Source organism: Drosophila pseudoobscura, chromosome 4, assembly GCF_009870125.1.
Source record: "Drosophila pseudoobscura strain MV-25-SWS-2005 chromosome 4, UCI_Dpse_MV25, whole genome shotgun sequence".
NCBI lineage: Eukaryota > Metazoa > Arthropoda > Insecta > Diptera > Drosophilidae > Drosophila > Drosophila pseudoobscura.
In genome coordinates this window covers 6,485,924-6,509,336 of record NC_046681.1, presented here as the reverse complement: position 1 = coordinate 6,509,336, position 23,413 = coordinate 6,485,924, and the positions used below count along the sequence as shown (strand labels likewise).

At 46.8% G+C, this 23,413-nt stretch overlaps 2 protein-coding genes across 3 annotated transcripts in view; one reads left to right on the top strand and one right to left on the bottom strand.

Moving 5' to 3' along the window:
* Positions 1-556: 556 nt before the first annotated feature.
* The window catches only part of Nos (Nitric oxide synthase), a 33,713-nt gene continuing 10,856 nt past the window's right edge, over positions 557-23,413 (bottom strand). The window contains exons 4-19 of one of the 2 annotated variants that reach the window (XM_001356033.4): positions 21,435-21,571; positions 21,180-21,342; positions 18,930-19,021; positions 18,116-18,257; positions 17,301-17,440; positions 14,898-15,072; positions 13,363-13,544; positions 11,780-11,989; positions 9,170-9,314; positions 8,436-8,540; positions 8,266-8,333; positions 3,170-3,509; positions 1,896-3,038; positions 1,645-1,769; positions 995-1,061; positions 557-879 (exon numbers count right to left, since the gene is read on the bottom strand). In XM_001356033.4, the coding sequence (XP_001356069.2) occupies positions 772-879; positions 995-1,061; positions 1,645-1,769; positions 1,896-3,038; positions 3,170-3,509; positions 8,266-8,333; positions 8,436-8,540; positions 9,170-9,314; positions 11,780-11,989; positions 13,363-13,544; positions 14,898-15,072; positions 17,301-17,440; positions 18,116-18,257; positions 18,930-19,021; positions 21,180-21,342; positions 21,435-21,571 (3,342 nt within the window). In that variant the 3' untranslated portion in view covers positions 557-771. Of the gene's footprint in view, positions 880-994; positions 1,062-1,644; positions 1,770-1,895; positions 3,039-3,169; positions 3,510-8,265; positions 8,334-8,435; positions 8,541-9,169; positions 9,315-11,779; positions 11,990-13,362; positions 13,545-14,897; positions 15,073-17,300; positions 17,441-18,115; positions 18,258-18,929; positions 19,022-19,101; positions 19,316-21,179; positions 21,343-21,434; positions 21,572-23,413 lie in introns of those variants that run through there. The other variant, XM_033380710.1, reaches the window with a different exon arrangement.
* LOC4816769 (lysosomal aspartic protease-like) lies at positions 15,838-17,098 on the top strand. Its single transcript, XM_001356034.4, has one exon. It carries the CDS (start codon positions 15,869-15,871, stop codon positions 17,030-17,032), a length of 1,164 nt encoding a protein of 387 aa, XP_001356070.2. The 5' UTR covers positions 15,838-15,868; the 3' UTR covers positions 17,033-17,098.

The window sequence follows — 23,413 nt, the reverse complement described above, 5'->3', positions numbered from 1 at the left end:
TGTTCTAACCAGAATACTTTCCATCTATCTATCCTAACCACAGTTCTTGGCAGTTCTGAATTGCTCTAAAACAGTCGGACTAGTTTATGTGGAAACCCGTATGGATATATCAATTAAACTCTTGAGGAATGTATTTTTGAGTCCAGTCAAAATAAATACAAAATATATATGTACATTCGCTATTTTACACCACTGTGCCATGTAAAGTGTAATGCAAATCGCGGAAGGAAAATTTATAGGATTCGGCTTTGAGTTTTTTCCCGTTCTATTCCCTATTATTAAACAGAACGAGTCGCGGAAAGGAAACTCAGAGGTAAAGGCCATGAAAGGAAATCGGTGTTTATTCTATAGATTGCATTTTCTGCACAATTTACCATTTTACCAACCTGTATCGATGGGACCGGACCCCTCCTCCCTTCGCCCAATCTAAGCCGCTTAGGCCAGTGCCTTTCTTTGACAGAAGCTTTGATGGAAAAATTGGAAATTGTAACGGACTAATCCCCGCGCCGGACATTTTTCATAAACGCTTTGTGGGTTTTCTTTTAAAGGAGTGATTTATTTGAAATATATTTTAACATTTAGAGCTTTGAATTTTGATTTCTGTTTTGGTTTGTACAGTAGAATCGAGTTAATAAAATTAAACTTTGGTTAATTAATCGTTATTGTACGTACAAGTAATTAAAGAAGCGACAACATTCAATTGCAGTTAATATTCAAAGGAAACAATAGGTGGATACTGGTATTTGCTTGGTGTTTCGATTATTAGTTTCCCTAGGGCTGCGATGCCATGCGTATCCTCGCCGTGGCCCTCGACTTGGTGTGAATCTCAGCCGTTCTCAGGGTGATGCCGAAGATGTCCTCATGGTAGCGGCTCTCGTCCTGCAAGGCACAAAAAAGATACACACTTGCAGCTGTCAAATGCCGCTCGGCGGAGGAATCTTCTCCGCAAAGTGTCAGCCGATGGCAGCACCCGGAAGCCTTCAAGGATACTTACGCGCAGTGTGAGCATAAAAGTCTCGACTTCCGCCTCGGATTTCTGCTCCTTGACGGCAATGCACTTCCTGCGAATGGGAGAAAGAAACGAAATCAGATAGGGAAGACCGTACGACCAGGAGAAGAACTCCCGCCCTGGTGGCGCTTTAATATCAATAACCGTTCCATAATTTTTCCAGGCTTTACGGCCTCCTTTTGTCTCCCATTTCTTTCCTTTGAAATCGTAGTTCTCGGAAAAGTATGTAAATCGATAATCAGGGTCTTGTAATTAGCAAAACACATCCGCTTAGGGTCGGCTCCTGCTTCGGTTCTTATTAGCCTAAGCCGCTTAATATTATCCCCCCATTGAAATCCCCCCCTCAAGAACAGTTATTATGCAATATCCTGTGTGTGTGGGGACAAAGACAGCCAGCCCGTATTCCACAATGAGGCACGTAATCAAGAGCTTTGAAAAATGCGAGGCAGAGAAAAGAAATATAAAAGCCAAGCAAAGGCAAAATACCTGACCGCAGAGCATTAGAAAACAGAAAATTCCCAGAAGAGATAGTGTGAAGAGTGGGGAAAGGGCAATGGCAATGGCAAGCCATGGGCAGCCACGCCCAGTGTTTCCCCCAGCACACAAAGGCAATCAAACTAAGGGAAAAACCCTACCTGATGGTCTGGTACACATGCTCGGCCATGGTGACATCGCCGCAGACGTAGATGTGGCCCCGCTCCTGCACAATCAAGTCGTACAACGAATCGAATTCCTGTTCAATCAGGTCCTGCACATATGTCTGAAATGCACAAACAAATCATTTGTTTAGTTGGGGCGAAGCGGGTGGAGGTCATTGGAAAGTTTGTCCAGCGGCAGGGAGTCGGAATTCGAATAAAGTTTAAAATTGCTTCCGCACAAAGCTCACCTTGGGGATGGTCGGCTCCCTGGAGAGAGCCAGGAAAACACGATCCAGTATTTGCTCCTTCACCAGCCGCTCCTTCTCCTCCGCATACAGGTCCACATCCCGGTTGCGACAGCCGAAAAAGAGCCACATCTTGGGCAGCGCGACAGCCGGATCGAGTTCGCGCAGCAGCTGGAACTCCTGCCAGAAGGAGCGGAACGGAGCGATGCCCGTGCCGGGTCCGATCAGGACAATGGGGCAAGTGCGCTCGACGGGCAGATGGAAGCCCAGAGCACTGCGCACGAACATGACCAGCTCGTCGTCCGCCTGCAGGCCCGACAGATAGTTGGAGCAGACGCCGTAGCGCTCGTCGCCCCGGCCGTCCTCGCTGCGGTACTTGACAATTGCCACCGTCAGATGTATCTCGTCGCTGGCCCTGCGGGGAGAGGAGGAGATGGAGTAGAACCTCGGCTGCAGGGGCGTGAGGTGGGCTAGGAGCAGGGGCGCTGGCGGTCGACACGAGGGGAACTCCTCCAGGACATCCAGCATGTGGGGCAGGCGCCAGTGCCGCCAGTCCTCGTAGGCCGAAGAGTCGTTCACCAGCAACTCGAGCCGCTCCTTGTCGGCGCTGTCATCGCAGAACCCGGCCAGGAGGGTGAGCAGCTGCCTTGAGGGGGGAGTGGTCAGGTCGAAGAAGCGAGCGAGCAGATTCCGCAGAGTGTCCGCAGGAATCTTGTCGTGCTGCTCCCAGCACTTGAAGATTCCGTTCGATGTTTGCTTTTCCTTGAGGAGCTGCAGCTGCAGCACCTCGTCCGGGTTCTCCACTCCCACCAGACGCTCCAGCAGACCCTCCACCAGCTGCGGTCGGTTCGCCGGGAATATTCCCACGTGATCCCCCGGCTCATAGTCCAGTCCCGGGGCGCAGATCTCCAGCAGCATCGTCGTCTTGGCCCCCTCACTCAGCTTGGTCAGGTTGTGCGGCCTCCCCTTGATCTTGCAGCAGTGCACCTTCTTGTTGTGGTACTTGGAGAGGGCACTGTCTAGCGTGGTCTTGACCGCGGACGGCACCAGCCGGACAGTGTTCACGGTGAGGGATTCGTTCTGCAGTGCCAGCGAGGCGTCCGTTAGGCTTTCTTCCGGATCCAAGCAGAACGTTTCGCAAGCAAGCTGCGGCGACAGGGAGGGAGATTATTGAGGACCCCATTAGTACCAAAAAGCCAGCCAGATGGACCCTGGCCAGGACTCTGGGAGTCCCTAGTGCCCATCTTTAGATGCCTTATACCGCCTTAATACCTTACCTTGAAGACCTCGGGTGCCCACTTCCTGAAGGTTTGCTCCTGGCCGCACATCTCGTCGCCGTAGGCGATCTTCATCAGTCGCTCGCCCCCCAGCTCGCCCAAAATATTGTCCACGTACTGTCCAAAGGCGCAGAAGTTCGGGTATGCCGAGGAGCCGAGGGCAAAGACTGCGAACCGGACGTTGGACAGGGGGCCAAAGGTTTCCTCGGTGAAGGTGTCCGACGTGGAGCCCCGCAGCGAGTCCCAGCGGTCTATTTTCTTCACCTGTTGCAGGGGCAGCTTCATGAACTCCTGCCGGGAGCTGGCCTTCATGAAGGATTTCGACGAGGTCACGGCAATGCTAGATCGCAGAAGGAGATAGAAGAAGCATGAAGAAGCGGGAGATACAAGATATTCCCGGCTGCAGTTCGATTGATTCGTCAGCCCAAAAGTATGCTACGGCCTTTAATGTCTTCGCAGGGAAGAGGAAGGACTGAAAACACTCAAATTAAAATCGGGTCTGTAGGGAGGACGAGGCAGGCTTCTTTTCTTTGGGATCGTATTTCACAAAGGCTCCCCACAAAAGGAACGAGGCGTGGTCAAGGGCGCCTCCGGCCTCCCACCTCCCACCGCTGTTGTTGTGCAGGAACGAGACAATGAACAAAACACGCCAAAGGAGGCAACAATAAGAGGCACAGAAGAGACTGACAGCACAACATTTATTACGCTTGTCATTTGATGTAGCTAACGAATGGGGAGAAATGTGCAAAAAATACCAAAAATAAAATGAGCCAAAAGTAGGCGGAGGGCAGGACTGAACAGGGACGAGGACGAGGACGGACCCGGCAAGCCTTGGACTTAGACGCAACTGTGCGAGCAATTCACTAAAAAAAAAGAGACGTAATCATCCGCTCGTCAGCAGCTCGTCAGGAAAACCCAGCTCGGGAGGCTCTTCCTCCCAGCATGTGGGGCATTCCCTGCACCCGACTGCAGTCCCCCTCGGCCGGTCCCAGTTGAGTGATGATTCAACAATGAACAATGGCACTCTTTAAAGGGAAAAGATCCGCTCTTGGCCAGTCTGCCTGCAGCCGGAGACGGGGACCAGGGCAAGCTGCCAACTGCATCTGGCCGGGGTCCCGGTGCCAGAGTGCGTTTAAAACTATTTGAGCTCCTGCTGCTCAACTTGGCTTTGGGTCAAAGTTTATGGCTTTGGCGGAGTCGTAAAAACCTGTTGCGAGCGGCGGGCGAGCGTAAGCCCTGGGACCCACGACGGGCCCAGAGCCGACATTGAGCTTGCCAGATGTAGGAGCTTGTTAACAGCGAATGATGGAGCCGAGACTGCCAGGGATTACGAGTGGCTGAAGGGCTGGCAGTGGTGGCAGTGGTGGAGTCGAGCGGAGTATTCTATTATAATATTATTACAAGTATTAAAAAGGTTATTTCCCTGTGAGAAGATATGACCTTAAACACATGAAACACTTCGCAGCTTCCTAAAGCTGTTTTCCCTATTACCACTATTTTCCCAATCCCCATGGCAATCAAAGAGTTATAACCCTTAAAAGAAATCTCATTTCGATGAAAACAGTTGCCTCTTTGTAATCTTTTCAAATTAATCGTTTCCATTTTAAGGTCAAAGGGCTTGCGGTTTGGCGTGTGAGCGTAATCCAGTTATTTTCACATCAACCACTTTTGGGCCACCGCTCATTAGCCACAGATTCACAGGCACTGTAATTGGTGTTCCGCTCCACCAGGACAGGATCTCCTGTTATCCATTTCCCGCTCATGTACTCGTGCCATTTATCAATGCGAGCGCCTTCGCCCGCCCCCATCTTCTCCTGTCTTATCGTCTCTGGCGCTCCGTTGAAAGCTGAGTGACGCTTATCAACTTAATCACACGACACGCTCCTTGCCGCGCAAACACAACAGCTGTAGCAAGAGCAGGAGCAGCGGCAGCGGCAGAGAAGAGGGAGAAAAACGATTCCACACGCAAACAAACAGAGAAAGCATCGCCTTTTACCTGCCGTAGCAGCATCCCAGAAGTGCAGCACAGCGTGAAAAGAGTGTTGTAATTTACAGCTGTAGTTCAGTGGGGGCCGGAGAGGGGCCCAGGCAGGTGCAAGAGCATAACACAAACAAGGGCCAGGCAGTTAGACTGGAAATCCTGAACTGCGCCATAATTAAAATGCTGCCAACTTGTGCCGAGAATTGGCTGTACACACTGGGAAAATGAAAGCGATGTGAGCACCGTGGAATACCCTTGCAGGACGATAAAAGTACCGGGCTTAGCTGAACTTTGACAGGATACTTAAAATGGAGATTATAAAAGAGTTACCCAGAATAAATATAAGAAGGCCCCACCTTTTGTGGGGTAGTTTCTCTCTCTGTACATTCCCTGCTGACTATAAATTCGCCAAGGTGCCTTCTTTCCCGCCTTTATCCTGGCCATTCTTGAGTCAAGTGTCGCTCTTCAACCAACTTGTCTTGGTAATTATTTTTTGGAAATGAAGAGCTTCTAGAGCAGGCATTGAAACAGATGTGAAGCATTTTGAACAACAACTTTATCCAATTGCTTGGCTCTGCTCATTATGCAAAGTGAAGTAATCTCCGAGCTGAGCTGATAGGTGCTAGTGCCATCATCATAAAAACTTTTATGGAAAATAGCTCGTCATAGATGACGACGTCTAGTACTGCCTAAGTGGCTCATTCTGGAAAGGTGCAGTGGCAGTGGCAGTGGCAGTGGCAGTTGCAGTTTAGAAACAGCAGGATACGGATGCCCACCCCGCTCTGGCCGCCTCTCAAAGAGCTCTCACAGGCGTTGGTGGCCTAATAGACTGCAATTAAGTGAGCTTGAGATCCCTCAAACTCGTGCTGCCGACAATCACAGAGTCGAACCAGGACAAGGCCAGGAAGGTGGGCCAGAATCGGAATGTGCACTTTTGTGGACATTTAATATCACGTCCCCCAGAAGGCAAGTGTCATTTGGCCGGTCAACCACAACAATTTGATCAAAGTTCATGGAAGGGAAATGTAGAGGATGCTAATGTGCCCTAGACTCCCAGAAGCAAAAGTCTGCTCTGCTTCGCAGCTATTTGAAAACTATTAAGCAACTATTACAGTTTCGGGTTCGGAAAGTTTGCCAACAAAGTTTTGAGTTCTTGGCTTTAAAATTAAATCAAGTGAAGCAAACAATTAACAGCAAAGCAATTTCCGAAGCGACAAAATGCCCCGGGAAAACAGCAAGAACAAATACAGCATCCCTGCCCAAGGCGGGCTCACTCGAGCGGGAAAGCAGAAAAAAGCAAGGAAAACCTTCAGCACTCAGGCTCACATGATGGTGATAGCCTCCCCGGAGCTCCCGGAGCTGCCGGAGCTGCCGGCCCTCCTCGCCGGCATCGAGCTCAACAGCTTGATTGCTTAAATTGCTCATACGCAGCGTGGGACAAGTCGGAGACGAGACGGGCTCTCATTTCGGTAATGTTTGTATAATGAAATCGAGCAGTCTCCGCAAGCAGGAATGGGAGATTGTTTTAAATTTGTAGCAATATTTGGGCTCAAGATTTACAATCTAAATTCGAGCAAATACTCGTACTAGCGATGTCCCTTGTAGAGGATTCATTAATCACGTATTGTAAATAGATGACAAATTATATATATCTCTTCTCAAAATTGTTCATTGAATTTCGTAGCTACTACAAACATTTTCCATGCCTCAGCAACTCGTTGCTCAATTAATCATAATGCTAATGATGAGCGTAGGCCGGGGAAATGCCAATTAACGGCTCTCCACGAAACCTGCAGAAACCCTCTTTGTTCCAGCAGCACATATAGTCCTTTAAATGTACACAATTGGACCGTATAAGGGCAATAATAAATCAAATTAATTAGTAAACCGAAGACAGCAGGAGAGCAGGAGAGCAGGAGCTTCTCCAGCAGCCCAGCCAATGGTTATTGTAATGCTCCTACAAATTGATAAACAGGAATAAACACGCACAAATTTATTAGCTCCGGGGGAAACACAGATTAAATTTCAATTAATGAATTTTTCCATCAAAAATGCGCCACATCCCGACTTGTAAAACACACATGTTATTGAATTGGCTTCCTACCGAAGGGGAGGGCTTCGGCAGCTTCCGTTGCCCCTTCCTGCTCCCCCTGCTCCTCCTGCTCCACCGCTGTCTTTCATATGAATTTTCAATTTCATTTTCAACAGGCTCTCCCCCGCCTGGGTTTTCGGGTATAAATTTAGTCATGTGAGTGTGAGTGTGAGTGTGTCTGTGTGCGTCCTTAGTTGTCAAAGTTGTCAAGCGGAAATCCCCTCAACATCATAAAAACCCTCCACAGACGTATCCTACGTGAGGGAAAATATCGAAATAACAAAATTATTGTTATTGTTTTTTTTCTGTTTCTTGTTGGTGGGGAAGGAGGTAGAGAGCGGGCTGGTGGGGGAATTGCGCGGATTTGTCTGCTCCCTCAAGCGGCACGCACTTAAGTGCGTGTCTTTGTCCTGCATATGTGTGTGTGTTGCTGAGTGAAGGCATTCGAGCGCCATTTTTAAGCTGCCAGCATGCGTGAAAGAGAGGCATGATGGGCGAAACAACAACAGCCAATTAATAATACAAAATTTCAAAGCATGTGTCAGCAATAATGTGACCCAAAACATGGACCCCGAGCTGAAATACAGAATAGAACAAAAACCGCTGCGAATAGTTTGAATGGCAATATTTTCCAACAGAAATAACGAATCCGTGCAACAGCAGACAACCACTGTCAGGTCCTTCTGTAAGGGAGCTTCCTGGAATCAGCTCGGCAACAAATAAAATTAATTACATCCACTTGTACGCGCATAACCGAACAAACCCCCAGGGATACAGGGCCCTGAAAGTGTGCAATAAAAACTAATAGCCAGAACGCCGCAGAAGAGTCATCGAGCCATTTGCATAAGCTTGAAATTCAAAATGAAAGAAAACTTGCTTAAAAAGCAATTTTTGCTCGCTCTTTCCTATTGTATCTTGCTCCCCTCCCACATCGAAGTTCTTAAACAAATTGATTTATAGGAAATTTATGCAAGGCCCGGGCCGGCAAAGAGCGGAAAGGAAGACCCGAATTTATGGACTCACCTGGAATCCTGCAATCCATGCCCGCCGGACTCCTGCACTCGCAGCGCGTACAATTCCTGGGAGAAAAGCTGAGGGCACGACGGAGAATTAAAGTTCACATTTCGTTCACATTTGAGGGGCAGGCATGGGCCTAATCTATTAATTATCCTGATATGATCTGGGGGACTTACCTCTCCGTTTTCGGGGGGATCGCCGTTGCCAAAGGTGGAGGCCACAACAATTAACAAGGCCTCGTGCTCTATGGAGGATATATCGTAGTCGGACATGCAATAGATCTAAATGAATAAACAATGTAATGTCTTAGCTGTGCGTAGTTTCCTTCTTCTCTTTGTTTTTTTTTTGCTTTGCCAAACACTTTTGTGGTCATTAGAGCCTGGCCTATGCCCCGGCTCGTACCCGTACACCAGGGAGGCGGCTTAATGAGCTCCCTGTGCTGGGCTGTGATGTCGGGGTGTATCTTGCACGACTATTGTGTCGCAGGTGTTTGGGGCTTATCTCATTTTCCCAGCCAGCAGCAGATGCTTTTCCCCCACACATGACGAGGGAAAGGACTGGACAGGACCAGACAGGACAGGACTGGACTGCCACAAAAATTTAAAAGTAAATTTCTCTTTTATGCTAATTTGTCTTATGTGGCGCTGGATTTCCTCGTCGGCTAAGGTCGCAGGTTAAACGCAGAATGCCCAAAATGAGGCTAATTTTAGAAGTGGGTTGAACGGTTTATAATGTCAAATTGGGGGCACATTAAACTATGCTAGGCAAAATCCCCCGGTTTTAAATTATATTCCTTCTTTACGATAATCATTGGTGTTCATGGATGCTGTTCGCCCCAACAAAACCGACCGTGCAGCACAGGGAAGCCCTCTTCCTGGTATTCTCCGGGCTTGGTCCTTCCGAAACTCACCTGTGCGTTGAATGCGTGTCCAAGGAGCTCGCATAACTGCTTTGCATATTGCTCGGATTTGCCTGTTTCTGTGGCATACAGAACCGTTGCCTTGATGCGCTTCGACAAGGCGCGTCCAAATAATTTCGATGTAAATTTCACAGCCCTGCAACGAGAAGACCGATTAGAGATCATGGAGCCGGGCTGGGGCAGATGAGGGGGCACTTAAAGCTTAGTCAGCGGCGGCAGGGCCATCGTCATTACACTCATAAGCCTTTGAGTCGGTGGGTAGGGCCATAACAGGCAGCACACCCAGCCCAAGACGCCCGATATGGGCACTTTGATTGACATGCCATATAATTGGAAAATTGTCTGCAACTAGAGCATATATTCTGCTGCTCTAAGGACCACCCTCGAGAGAGAGACACACGAGAACACACACACACAGGGCTCGTCAATAATCGAACGGGGCCCAGCAGTTTTATTGCACCCCTTTTAAAGCAGGATCGCATAAAATGTTATGCATAGTGCAAATAAATGAGAACAGGAAGGGGCGGTAAGTATGTGGGAGGCTGGGAGGGCTGTGAGGGACTCTTGATGCTTCAGAGCCAGACATCGTATCGCCTGCTTCTTCGACTTTACTTTCGAGATTCCCATATTCGCTGCTCCTCTTGGGGAGGGGTATATTGAGATTCTGTGAGTAAGTAGAATATATTACTATAGAATATAGTATTTTCAGTATTTTTTTGAATATTATTCAATATTCCCCTAATATTTGGAAGTGTGTATTCAAGTGCTTTCCATAAATGTCCCCTAAGTTTTCGAGGCCATATATCTACAATTCCATACCCTTATAAAGGGTACGCCGTGAACCATTCGTGTTTGATATTTTTCTCTTTTCATTCTACTCGAATTGTGTTCCATTTTCACTGCCGACCGCCGCCCGCCGCCCGCCTGCTCCTGACGTGGAACTACTTTTTTTTTTGGGATAAGAGGGGAAATGGATGCTTATAGGCAGTTTAAATGTAATTCAATATGGCTGGCACTCCTCCACTTCGCCTCACTTCACTTCACACCACTCCACTCGTCCTGCCACACCCGCCCACCACCCCACACATTATGTTGCACACTTTTGTGCGAGCATGAATATAATTTCATTTCCATAAAGTTGTCGATGTCAGCGCTGATTTAATTCCATTTCATCTCATCAGAGCCCAGAGACGCAGCGCGTGCTGAAACAATTAAACTTAATTATGTCTGCAGCTTTTCGTCCCTATACAGATACAGATACATCCATTCGGATACATATTTGAATAGATACACACGTATGTTGTGCACTGGTATATGGTTTTTCAGAGCTTCCTTCGGTTAAGCACTGATTAAAAGTTTCTCACTTCGTAAGTGCTCGATTTAATGGAGACTTGCAAACGACTTTCCACAATTATAATTGATAAGTTTTTAATGAACATATGACAGACAATTTTCGAGCTGTTCGGCGGGAATCGATGCCCGTACCGGACCCGCCGCATGGGACCAATTGCAGATAATTAAAATTAATTAGCCTGGGCAAATGTGCAAGTGCCGACAACATCGTTAATATATAACGATTTAAAGTGCGGTCGCTGAATAATTATTTGTATTTTTCACGGCTCATTTAAAGGCCATTTGCAGGTGTCGCATATTTCCCTCGTCATCGGCGATTTCTTTTGTTAATTGTGTAATTGATTTTATTTGTTCGGGATGACCGCAGTTGTTTGTTTCGGCTTGATCCTTATGTGGATTTAAGCCCGTACACAATGCAGGTCCGCTCTTGATAATTACTATATTGTAAATCAATTAAAGGACCCACTGGACGCTGCGGAATGTAGTGTTATTAATTATTATTAGAATAACTATTAATTAAAATTAGAAATAAATAGTATACCATATACCATGCTGATTGTTCTGCAGAATATTATTGTGCTATTTGCCCTATACTAGTAAATATTAACTTAAACTTTACGGTACTCTGCTACTCCCAAATACATTCTCGTATGTTTAAAGCAAAGTAACGAGGACAGGGGATTTATGTTGATCTGAAATTGGGAAAACTTTGATAAAACTATAAACAACAAACTTAAGAGAGAAATGTGTTTAATTTTATCCAAATAAAATAATGCCGTACAATTTGCATAACAATCAAGTCCCACCGCACATATGCTACCTTGCCTTCTCGGAGCCTCAGACAGGAGACAGCCGGGGAGTGGAGTGGGAAGAATAACATTTAAAATAACAATACCACGGACAACAACCATGATGCAATGTTCCGAATTTTCCGAGAGAGTTGACAAGAGCAGGAGATGGGTAAGGGATGGATCATGGAGCGGCGGTGGGTCCCGGCAGCAATAAACCACAATCCATGTAATCTACTTAGGGGCTAATCCCTGCTGATGCTGTCGTGTGACACGCTCGCACAACGAGCTCACACAGATACTCTTACACACAGCCGAAGTCACACAAAGACAATTACAATAAACGGGCCAGAAGGATGCTGCAGAAGGATATCAACAGCATCATCGGTGGAGGCAAAGGTCGCCGCCACGTTAACGGTGAACGGTAAGCGGTGCTGGAGGTACGCGTGCCCGTACTTACCTAGCGATTTGTTTGAAATTGAATTTACGGCGCGGCTTCTTGCCTTTGCTCTCGCCGCGCCCCTTCTTCCAGACGTGGGTGCGCCAGGCGAGGTCCTGATACTCGAACGAGGGCTTCAGGTAGTACAGCGCCATCTCCTGGTGGAACACGGGCGTGATGGAGCCGGAGAGCGGCGGCACAATCCATATCCAATCGGCGGGACAGCCGTTCCTGTGGAAAGGGAATCGTCGCGTCAGTAATTACTCGTAATTGACGGGGGCGTCGGGGTTCCAAAGGGAGACACTAAGACTATGCTAAGCGGCCATACAACAAATGCAAATGGCTGCAAATTGAAATATGGACAGCATATTTTTGGCATTCCAAACGCGGCATTAGCATGAATTGGCTTATTTGTTGGTTGTCTGCCCCAAAAATAGATGCACCCCGGCCAGACAAGGCTTAGGCTTCTGATTTACTGTTTACCGAAATGGGGCTGCCCCAAGGGGAAAAGAGCCACCGAAAATAGTCAACAAATCGCACCCGTGAGTAGGTCAAATACCAATTCCTGGAACTCCACGGAAGCAGTGTGGCCCATCCAGCTTTTGGCCCAGGCCAACCACCTCCATGTGGGCTGAGGCCGAGAAAAGTAGCAAAACATATCAAAGGCCCAGTATAATTAAAGCCGGGAAATTACATTTAACTGCTAATGAGAGAATAAAAAGTCAATTGAATCATTCAAGATTTGAAATCACTTTTGGCTAGCGCTAAAGTCAATTTGAAACGAAATTAGATTGGTTGATTCCTCCCTTCTATCCCGCTATCCCAAAGAACTGACAGACTTTAAGACCTATACGACACTCCGAAAAGACTCTGCTGTAGTTGAAAATATTTTAATTTTCACCATAAAAATGATTGACAAACTCTAACCCTCCCACAAGAAAATGACAAGAGTCTCTGCTGGAACTCTACTTTTGGCAATAACAGCTGATTTAATGGGCGTAAGTGGCGAGAATTTATCGCTGAATATATGAACAAATAAATATTCATTAGAAATTCACTGAATGAATAATTCGTGCTCAGTGGTGCACGGTTTATATCACCAGTAAAAAATTAGCGTATCGTAATCAAATAATCCAATATGTACATAATTACATAAAAAAATGCTACCCATCAATGACGAACCTGCTGAATTGCAAAGCCCGTGAAAACTGTCACCCCACAGGGCTATCCTTCGAAACTGTTGTGCAGATAAATATGAAAAATGATATATTAATTTCTGTTCAGACCCAGCCCGCCCACCGCAGAGGATTTCCCCCCTGCGACAGAGCAGAAATATCTGACATATTGTACGGCATTTATGTGTCTCGCGAGCACTTTGCATAAACGCTGGCGACAGCAAATTGGAAACAATAAATTTATTTTTGCACCTGCAGAGTTTTCCGCACACTTTTCCGCTTTTCCGTGGCGGCGGAAGTCAAATAAAACACGTTAAGCCATAAACCAGCGGCCGGGATATGCCATAAATGCAGGCCCGACTCGGCCATAAAGTGGGAGCCGCCACCAATATATGCATATCCTTAATCGCCGATCCAGACTATTCTTACCTCAACTTTGACTCGTTCTCGAAGTGTTTCATGAAACTCTCGCTGGCCGTGTGGTGGTCCACGATGGTCACATTGCGGCTCTGGAACGAGTGCAGCACGGCTATGTTCATCTCCACGACGGCCTTGTCCTTCCACAAGGAGGTCGGTGTCCGGGTGTCCAAATTCATTTTCAACGCCACAGTCTGAAATCAAAAAGAAAAAAACAAAAACAATTTTATTTGTGCATAATTGAAAATTGATGAGAAGGCATAGTCGTGCCCTGGTATATGGGATACGATACTCGTAGATGGTGTTTCGCTCTAATTGAAGAGTGTTGTCAAATTTCGATTACGGTTTTTGGTTTTTGCGGCCAGGAACTAATAATTACTAGTAACAGGACTGGCCCACACGCACCAACAAGTGCCTCCGGGCACTGCAGCCGACTGTGTCCCGCCGACAGTGGTTGGCCAGACCACAGGCCCAACTATACGTCAATTATAGATCCAGCCCCCGGCCATAGAACGTTATGAGTAGAGGCCACTGCGGTTGAGTTGTGTGCCCATGGCTCTGGGTATTTATGGGCTTGGGAGGGGACTTATTGACGGGAGGGAACCAGGGACTTTTGAAGCCAAGAGCGGTATTTATTCAGTTTATGAGCAATGGACCGGACACTGACTTGATGGCTCGGGACTCATAATTGAATGCAACAAGTACTAAGGAAATTTCGAATAAAATGGCTTTCTATCTGATTCCAAAATTAGCGGAATAGAATCGGTAAGGATCGGAGCCAAACCTGTGGGAATTGGACTTCAATGTTATTAAATTTCCTTGTTTCTTAAGACGACTTGTTCAACGGTTGATCCATTTGATGGAGAAAGATGGCATATCCACTCATAGACAAATATGCCTGTTTTGAGAGCTTGTAGGGTGGGAAATGTCTCTCGTTTCCAGGGAAACTCTGCTCAGAACTATATTACCCGCGGCAGGGGAATATCCGCGATTTTCCACCTATCAGACAAGCACGTCACAATCTTTTGTGTGTGCGTTTGTGATGATTGCATTATGCTGTGAGCTGTGATAAAATTAAACAACATTTCTGGCGTGCATTCAGCTGAAAACTAATTAGGCCGGCCAAATCGACCCAAATGTCACTGCAGCTGCGTATATTTAGTAGGAGGCTATAATCACATGAGGAACTCATCAAGCGAATAATTCTCCCCGGAACCTCGTCGGGCTTTAAAGCAGGGCTCCTTCTTAAGTGCTGTTAACCCACTTTCCACTTTCCCCACTCCCACGTCGCTGGTTGGCAAAAGAATGCCAAACGCTTTATGCCAGGACGGCGGGAATGACAAAAGAGGACGTGGCGCCGGAGGAGGAAGCACATTATGCGGCCATATAATGAAATAAGCGGCGGAACGAGCCGCTATACAAAGACATCAAGGACACGAAGCGTGGACAATGTTAACGGAGTGGAGGCTATCGGGCTATCAAGCTATCAATTCAGGAATTACAGTACCACTCCGCCACCGGACCTCCCATTCGCCTTTCCAACTTACCTCCAACATATTGCGCCGATTTGTGTCGCATAAATTCCGACAGCCAATCTCCGTGGACATGTACCAGCCGCTGAACGTGGTCGCCGTGAACTGGATCCCGCCCACATCGAAGAGCATGCTGGATACGGCGGGCAGCGCGTACCATCGCAGCCCCAGCTCCGTGAACCACTCGAATCTGCAAAGAGAGGGCACAGTGGGTGGCCGATTATTGTTCTGCCCTCGTATCTGGCACTCGTATGTTTGATGTGGATGCAAAGTCGCTGGATACACATGTCATAGCAGGACCAGCTGATGGTTGGACCCAGTCTATTGCCAGAGTTCAAGGATGTATGACATTCGGGGAAGCGTATGTAACGGGATGAACCATAATTAAGTACTTATAGAAATTCCCGGCGTTCTATTCTATATGATCTGTATTTGTCGTGATCAGATTAGCTTCTAACCCACTAACCAACAGCTATGTATCTACCTGCAAGTGGCTTACAGATCTTCAGGAGTACTGTCCTTTCTTATAGACTTACTGCAAAAGAGACTTCCAGAGTATCCGATACTTTAATGGTGACTAAGACTTTAGCGTTTAATTCTGATACCATACCCATGGCCATCATTCCATCACATCCAGCCAGTCTTTCATTAGTAATTTATTTTCAAAAAGTATCTAAAAATACGTCGCTTAGTCGTCATGCACTTCAAAAAGGTTCATAATTATGAAAAAAATAAAGCAAATTTCTAGCCTTTTGAGAAAACAGCTGAGCAAAATATTTAGAGCTTGAATGGAGTTCTAAGCAAACAGCACATTTATTTTCCTATCTAATTAGGGTTTGCCCCAGGTCTGTAGCCTAAAAGAACGTAAAAATCGAGATCGTTGGATACCAGAAAGCTGTGTCCACGAACAAACATTTAGATGTTCGGAGCTATATAAGGGCCTCCACCAGGGGGCAAGTCACATTTGAAGTGTAACAAGCGCAGACATGAGAAGGCTAATCGTTTTCCTAGTACTGATCGGAGTTGGCCGCTCAACGGCAAAGCTGAACCGCGTGCAACTCCAGACGCAGAGCAACTTCACCAAGACCCATGGAAACGTGAAGGCCGAGAAGACGCTGCTGGCTGCGAAGTACCTGGTGGAGGCCACCACAAGCTCGGAGTCCACGGAAACACTGCAGAACACTTTGAACATGGAGTACTACGGACTAATCGGTATAGGAACCCCGGAGCAACTTTTCCGAGTTCTCTTCGACACGGGATCCGCCAACCTGTGGGTGCCGAGCGCCAAGTGCCCGAGCACCAACGTGGCCTGCCAAAAGCACAACCAGTATCACTCGGAGCAGTCCAGCACGTATGTGGCCAATGGTGAGAGCTTCAGCATCCAATACGGAACCGGTAGCCTCACGGGCTTTCTCTCCGAGGACACGGTGTGGGTGGCAGGGATAGAGATCCAGCAGCAGACGTTCGCTGAAGCGCTCAATGAGCCGGGATCAACCTTCGTGAGTGCGCCCTTTGCCGGCATTATGGGGCTGGCATTCAAGTCGATTGCCGTGGACGGTGTGACCCCGCCATTCGACAACATGATCGCACAGGGTCTGCTGGACGAGCCTGTCATCTCCTTCTATCTGCAGCGCCAGGGCACCGCTGTGCAGGGCGGAGAACTGATCTTGGGGGGAGTCGACCCCAGCCTCTACACAGGGAATCTGACCTACGTCCCAGTCTCAGTGGCCGGCTACTGGCAGTTCAAGGTGAACTCCGTGAAGTCAGGTGGCTTTCTTCTCTGCAGCGGCTGCCAGGCCATAGCCGACACTGGCACATCGCTGATTGTCGTGCCCGAGGCGGCCTATGCGAAGATCAACAGCCTGTTGGGAGCCACAGACAACGGCGAGGGGGAGGCCTTCGTGAAGTGCGCTGATGTATCCTCCCTGCCCAAGGTCAACCTGAATATTGGCGGCACTATCTTCACCCTGGCCCCAAAGGACTACGTCGTCAAGTTAACGGAGGCCGGTCAAACCCGCTGTATGTCCAGCTTCACCTCCATGTCCGGAAACACACTGTGGATTCTCGGCGACGTTTTCATCGGCAAGTTTTACACGGTGTTCGATAAGGGCAATAACAGGATTGGGTTTGCTAGAGTGGCTTCGTATTGATATTTGCCTGCTTTAAAAGCACCATGATTGCCGCTTAAAGAATATACCAGTAAATGCTTCCCAAAATCCGGTTACCTCGGTCAATTAAAGTTCTTTCTATATAGCTGAAAAGACTCTTTCTGATATTAAATTTTGATTTCACCTAACTTGGTTTTTTACAAGCTTTTATAGATCCCGGAACTCGAGTACCGGCTGCACAGTAGAATGTAGTAGAGACCGCACAAATGACACAAATATTTGGCTTTTATTAGCCATTTTGTTTACTCACTTGGGATGGGTCAGCGGCACTTCCAGTATCAATTCGGGCGGATAGTCAAAGTAGTCCGGATCGTGACCGTTGGCCGAGACCACCACCGGCAAGATGTCCCATTCGCCGCCCTTGCTCTTCCAGCCAAGCTTCGTGCAGACCTGCGAAAGAGGCGGCAATCAGTTAGGATGAAAGTGGATGGACTCCGAGGATAGATGGTGGTTCGGATGGAACATCAAATAAATGCGAAGCGAAATCGAAAATCAACAGACAGCCGGGACGGACGCTGGCCCGGACTGTGGCGGGAATAAAAAGTGACATGTGTAAAAATAAATGGAGATACTTTGGGGCTCGGTTTTATATGCAAATACATCAGAGTCTGTGTGTATTGGCAGCATCTGCTGCCCTCCGCCGTACGCGTATTTGTGTCCGTATTTATTGACAGCTTTGTTGTTTGCTCGCTTGTTTTTGCGTATTTAAAAAGAGATTTATTACAACGAGTTATAGGGCAAACTTTGCCGTTCCTGCTGTCGCTACTGTTGTGGCCTTTGGGGCTTTCCAACTTGTTGGTTCACCAAAAGGTCGCTAGGGAGCGGTAGCGGCAGCCGGAACAAGGGAGACTGGATGCCGATTTAAAGGCAGGAGCCATTGATGGACGAGGGATTATCCGTGTTTTGTATGTAAATCGATAGGTGGATTACGCAGCCACATGCACGTAAATGCGACAATGATCGTCAGGTGGATTCCGATTTAATTGAGGAAATCTGTGGTAGAGAGCACGCCCATTCTCTGCTTCCCTGCTACCCAAAGGCTGAAGGCTCTTAGCCCGCACTCACCTCAGTAAACTCCACGTTCATGGGATCGCCAATGATCTTTCCGTCTGCCTGCTTATAGCCGGCATAGGATATTAGCTGGTTATTCCAAATGCGATAGTCGTGTCGGCCATCTGTGCGCTGGGGAAATATCGTAATGGCCGATCTAAAACAAAGAATTTACGCAATCAATTAACAGGCAAGCAAACTCCAAACAATTTGAAGGCACCCCGCTTTAAGTTAGGAAAAGTTCAATCAAACTTTTCCGAGCTACTATAAGCCTTTGGGTACTTATGCCAATGTGTGTGAAAAGTCAAAAGTGCAACATCGATGGGGCCAGTGACGGGCGGACTTTTCAAATATTTATGGAAAAGGCAAACTGGCGGCACACACGCACTCGATTTGGCCAATTAGCAGGGAAAAACATAATTTGCCAATCACTTTTCACCAACAACCGTTGCCAGACGCTGAGTAGATTATTTGAAAATTCGAAATTATGTGCCAAAGAGAATATGGAATGCGGCCAGTCGTATCGAAAATTCGGAACAGCTGCATCGTTTCCACAGCTTAGGGCGATTAGCGAGCATCGAAAATGTTCTGCTCCCACTAATTACCATAAGCTGGTAATTAATCTGGCCACGAAAATTCGAAAATATCCGCCGGATATGGGGAGTACAAATTGGTCCAGAAAACACCTGCATAGCTTTTATTTTTATATTTATCGGCTGGCTCCCCCCACTCACTCACCCCACTCACCCTGGCTTAGCAGTCAGGGGTGAGTATTCATGTCATCATGACCATACCACCAGCTCTCCCTCGCCTTGGAATTGCCACTTACCTCAGGTTGCCTTTATTGGTTGCATATTTGATGTGGTTGCAAATGGCCTCGAACATGCCACTTGTTGTTGTCACATAGCGGCAATCAAAGACCTGGAACAGAGATGGCAAACTAATTATTCGATTCAACAACAATCCGTGCAAAACGAGAGACTCTCCCAGAAGCGTCTCACTCGCAGTTTGAATTTGCATGCTACTCGTGGCCGGGGCCCCTGCTTTTGCGCAAAGTTTCAATTAACTAAAATATTCAAATGCTTGCAGCAACTGCGAGTACAAGCAAAAAGTACAAGCAAACAATTGCTGCTACATGGAATCGGAGGGCCACTCCTGCAGCCCTCAACTGTCCGAAAGTTTTTGCGCGCCGGCCAACGGGGCGCATGATAAATGTGACACAAATTTCTGTGTAACCTATACATATATATTTGTGTGGTTTTTAGCCAGGGGGTCCTGCGTTGTTTGCAACTAAATCATACTGGTACATTGACATCCCTTTTCAATTATTTCGCTTCAATGAATTTTTTGCAATATATTTCTGTTTCTATCTCTTGAGCTTCTACGAATCGCATAATATTGTTTTTTCACACCTGTTTTTTGGGGCTGTCTCCGTTGGGGCCAGACCAGACCAGAGCAAAGTACTTACACTTGGCTTTATGGGCTTTCTGTGTTCGACCCACTCGAAACTGAAATTCATTTCAGGCTTGGCAAACCCTTTTTCACACGATTTTCTGCTGTGTTGGCTTTTGTCATGTTTTTTGTTGGGCAAAATCCAAGCCAAACGGGTTTCCTAATTAAGTTTGGAAAACAAACCCGACCGAACCCAACCCTTTTGAAGTGCTCGAGGAGACAACACACATATTCCATTTCATTTAAATCAGAGTTTTCCCATTTTCTCGTTTCGCCTAGTGCTGTTCGAAAAACTGTGGTAAATGCGTTTCCACCATATTATGAACCGTCATGGCCTTAAATTAAATTATCATACCAAATATCTACGAATCACAATTTGGAAATACATTTTGGAAGTTTAAAGGAAGAATATTTTGGCTGTGTCGTTCAGGTTTAGGTTGTAAATAGTTGGGGGTAGGAAATGGAAACCAAAGGGAATAAGAGAAGTGTACTCATTATATGGAAGGACATACCAGCTATAAAATTATAATGTGTTTCCAAGACCTCGAACGACAAGACACAAATAGCAGTGGCTCCCAATGCTGACTAGCAATTAAGTTATTAATTAGTTAGAACCCAAACTATGGGCTTACAAAGTATGATTTATATGTGAGTAAAAACTTTAATTGTTTTTCTATCGATTGAAAGTTTGGCTTTCAAGAAATGCTACAGAATTGGGACTTCAAAAGCACATTCAAAAATTAAGTCCATGACATTTCGTTTGATTCGGGAACACATATACAATATGTTATTCTCAAAGCAAAATATGCTTTGACAAGCATAAGGCCATGGGAAATTCATATATTCATGTACATATGTACGAATATACTCCTGCACCCATGAATGAACAAATTGAATAATGCTAAGTAAATTCTGAAGGTGAATTTAGTGTCACCCCAGTAGCCCCCTGCCATTCCAGCTCTACTCCCAGACACATGCAAATCATTCAGGCGTAAATGGAAATCTGTTCCTTCACACATTGCCAGGCACAGACAGCCATTTTCTGTGCCACTACTGATCATTATAATTTGTATATACTCGCACCCGTACTCGCACTCGCGCTCGCACTCGTACTCATTCATATGAATAAATCTCTGCCCCTGGGCCAAATTGTCTTTCTTGGGTAAAATTAAAATTTACGAGGATTTGCATTTCAAATGCTGGCTTTGGCTCTGCCCCTCCCCTTGGGGGGATTTGCCATCCCTTCTGCGAGTAGTCGCCGTCTAGGCATCTATCATTTTGCTGGAACACGCATAAATCTTGGATAATGGAAAGACATGTATTTGTCTGCGATTTGGGCGCTGACAAATTCGCCCGACTATTTCAGTGGGTGTATTACCCATATAATTTCGGGAATTGCACATGAATATCTACGGCCTAATTTGAATTGATAAATTACCATCATATTTTGTGGCAGATGATGGAAACTAATATTGTGGGGAGGCAATGCAACGGAACGGGGGTCAAGCCGGCTGTTGAAGTTATCAAAATTGTCATTGGCCAGTGGCCAGTTGTTTTCTGAATAGCTTTGGATAATGGTTAAGATACTGAACCATAAATTGCGTAAATTAGAGAGTGGGGCACTCACCTGCAGCTTGGACCACTGAATGCGACCAATGCAACGCGAAGAGTTGCGCCAGGCCAATTTGGCGCCATAAATTAGCTCGGTTTCGGTTAGCTGATAATATCCCAAGGTCTCCACGCTCTGGCGCACCTGTTTCCAGCGTGTTTCGTGGGCGGTGGAAGAAGTACTGGGAAGGAGACAAAAGATATGGGCCCGTAAAAGCATTTTGCATAGCGCTTTAGTCTAGGACCTATAGGAGTTCATTAGCCAAACATTTACCGCTTTATCGAGGTGAAGTACTGCTCCAAGAAGTCCTTCGCGTGGTCCAGCACCAGATCCGTTTTGCGCGCCTCGACAGGCGCATTGCCGATGCCCATGATGCTGCTGGTGCACGTTCCCTTGGAGCAGGAGAGTATCTGCCAAACGGAGGGGTACGAATAAATAAGTCATAAAGTCTAGTGGCCCTGTGTTTTGACAGCTTTAATTAAAAAAACATAATTGCTCTTTTTGGTAATTAAATTTTTATTGGCGATTCCCTCGCAGCGACAAATGAAGATGAATGACAGCTACGGAGCGGAGAAATGAAGATTGTTGCCAGAGAGCAACAATGAAATGAAATTAATAAAAAGAAAAGAAAACCAAAAGCAAAAGCAAAAGTCTGTCTCTGTCTGTCCCTTCCCCCCCAGTGGCTGGGACTCTCTCCGGGAATCGTTTAGAAAGCATTTCACTGTCAATTGAGGACGGTTCCCCGCCATCCCGCCATCCCGCCTTCGCTCCAGCTTCATCCGGCTCCAGCCTCGCTCGCTCCTTGCTGTTTTTTATGGTGCGTGTCGTTGTAATTTTCATTTGCACCATTCCACGCACAGCCGGCATTCGCGACTGGTCTCTTTACCTTTCCTCACGGTTTGTTTTCCCGACGGTTTAATTTACTCAACACCCTCACGCCCCCTGCCCCACGAAGCGCCCAAGACACCCGCACCCGCGGTCATAATTAGTTTGTTTTTCCAGGCAGTTGAGTCCTCGAATTGGCTTAGCCAAGAGCTGCATAAAAACTCTGTGGCCTCGAAGGAGCTGAAGTAGTGCACGAGGCTGGAAGATGCCATTAAATAGTGCCACTCATACGCCTAAGCTGGTTAACGATTACGAAACAATTGACTAGGTAGGATAAAAAGAGAATTAAGTATGTAGGAAACCATCTGGTTTGCGTTGGTGGAAAATTAAGAGCCAATTATAGAGACCTCTGAACGGAAGCACCTTTTCAGACAAAGATGTTTCAGCCCAAGCCTTCTTTTATTATATATTTTATTGTTTTCATTACTATGTGTCGAATATGTTGTTGATATCCGCCTCTCGAATTTCTTAAATTTATTAAAGCAAGCTCACAGTTTCTTTAGTTACAAGGGCTAAAAAGACATGAAGAGAGGCTGGAATGGGTTCTGGGGTCTCACTTAAAGGTTGACTTATAATGGCCAGAAAGTCCTATCAATTTCGGCTTCACACCCAGCCCATCCACAACAAACATCCAAGCATTTCCCCCTTTAAGCCAAGCCAAATAGCCAAGATAGCTTTGTATGCACAGAACAGAAGGGCACCTATTCCCCACTTTCGCTCACCGCACAAACTTTGGCAATATTCACTCGGTTGCACAACTTTATGGCCAACTTTATGCGAAAATTTATGCAGAATGCAATAGCAGCAGCAACAGAGGAGCAGAGGCCTTGCTCCAAAAGCAACGCACTACCTATATGCCTGTACTATGATTACCTACCGACGGCACATGACAAAAATTTGCTAGGTGGAAACTGGAAGGGTTACCGTTCTAATGGGGCCCAACCTGAAGAGGCATGTGAGTGCGACACGGTCTTGGGGCCGAGCTTATCATTTTCTGCGGACTGAGATCTCATAAAGCGACCAAACACTTAACCAGAAGGCACAGAGGCTGCCTTCGCTTTTCGCAAATTAAATGAAATTTTTGCTGGCAGAGCCGGAATGCAAATAATTGCCAGCCCGGGACTCGTAGCACTCAAAGTTGTCCAAAATTGTTTTATGTAAATATAAACAGCAGGCAGCGCCCGCTCGGCTGCGGAAACGGAAATTGCTGCAGCTGCAGAGCGGCAAGTGCGGGTAAATGCGAGAAGACACACTTGCACATAGACACGCTTGCCACAGGAAGCGGGGCGCGTAAAGTCTGGCTTGTAAGCTTGGGTTTCCCCGTGCCACATGCCACGTGCCGCCCCAAATCGACTGGGTGGAGAGTG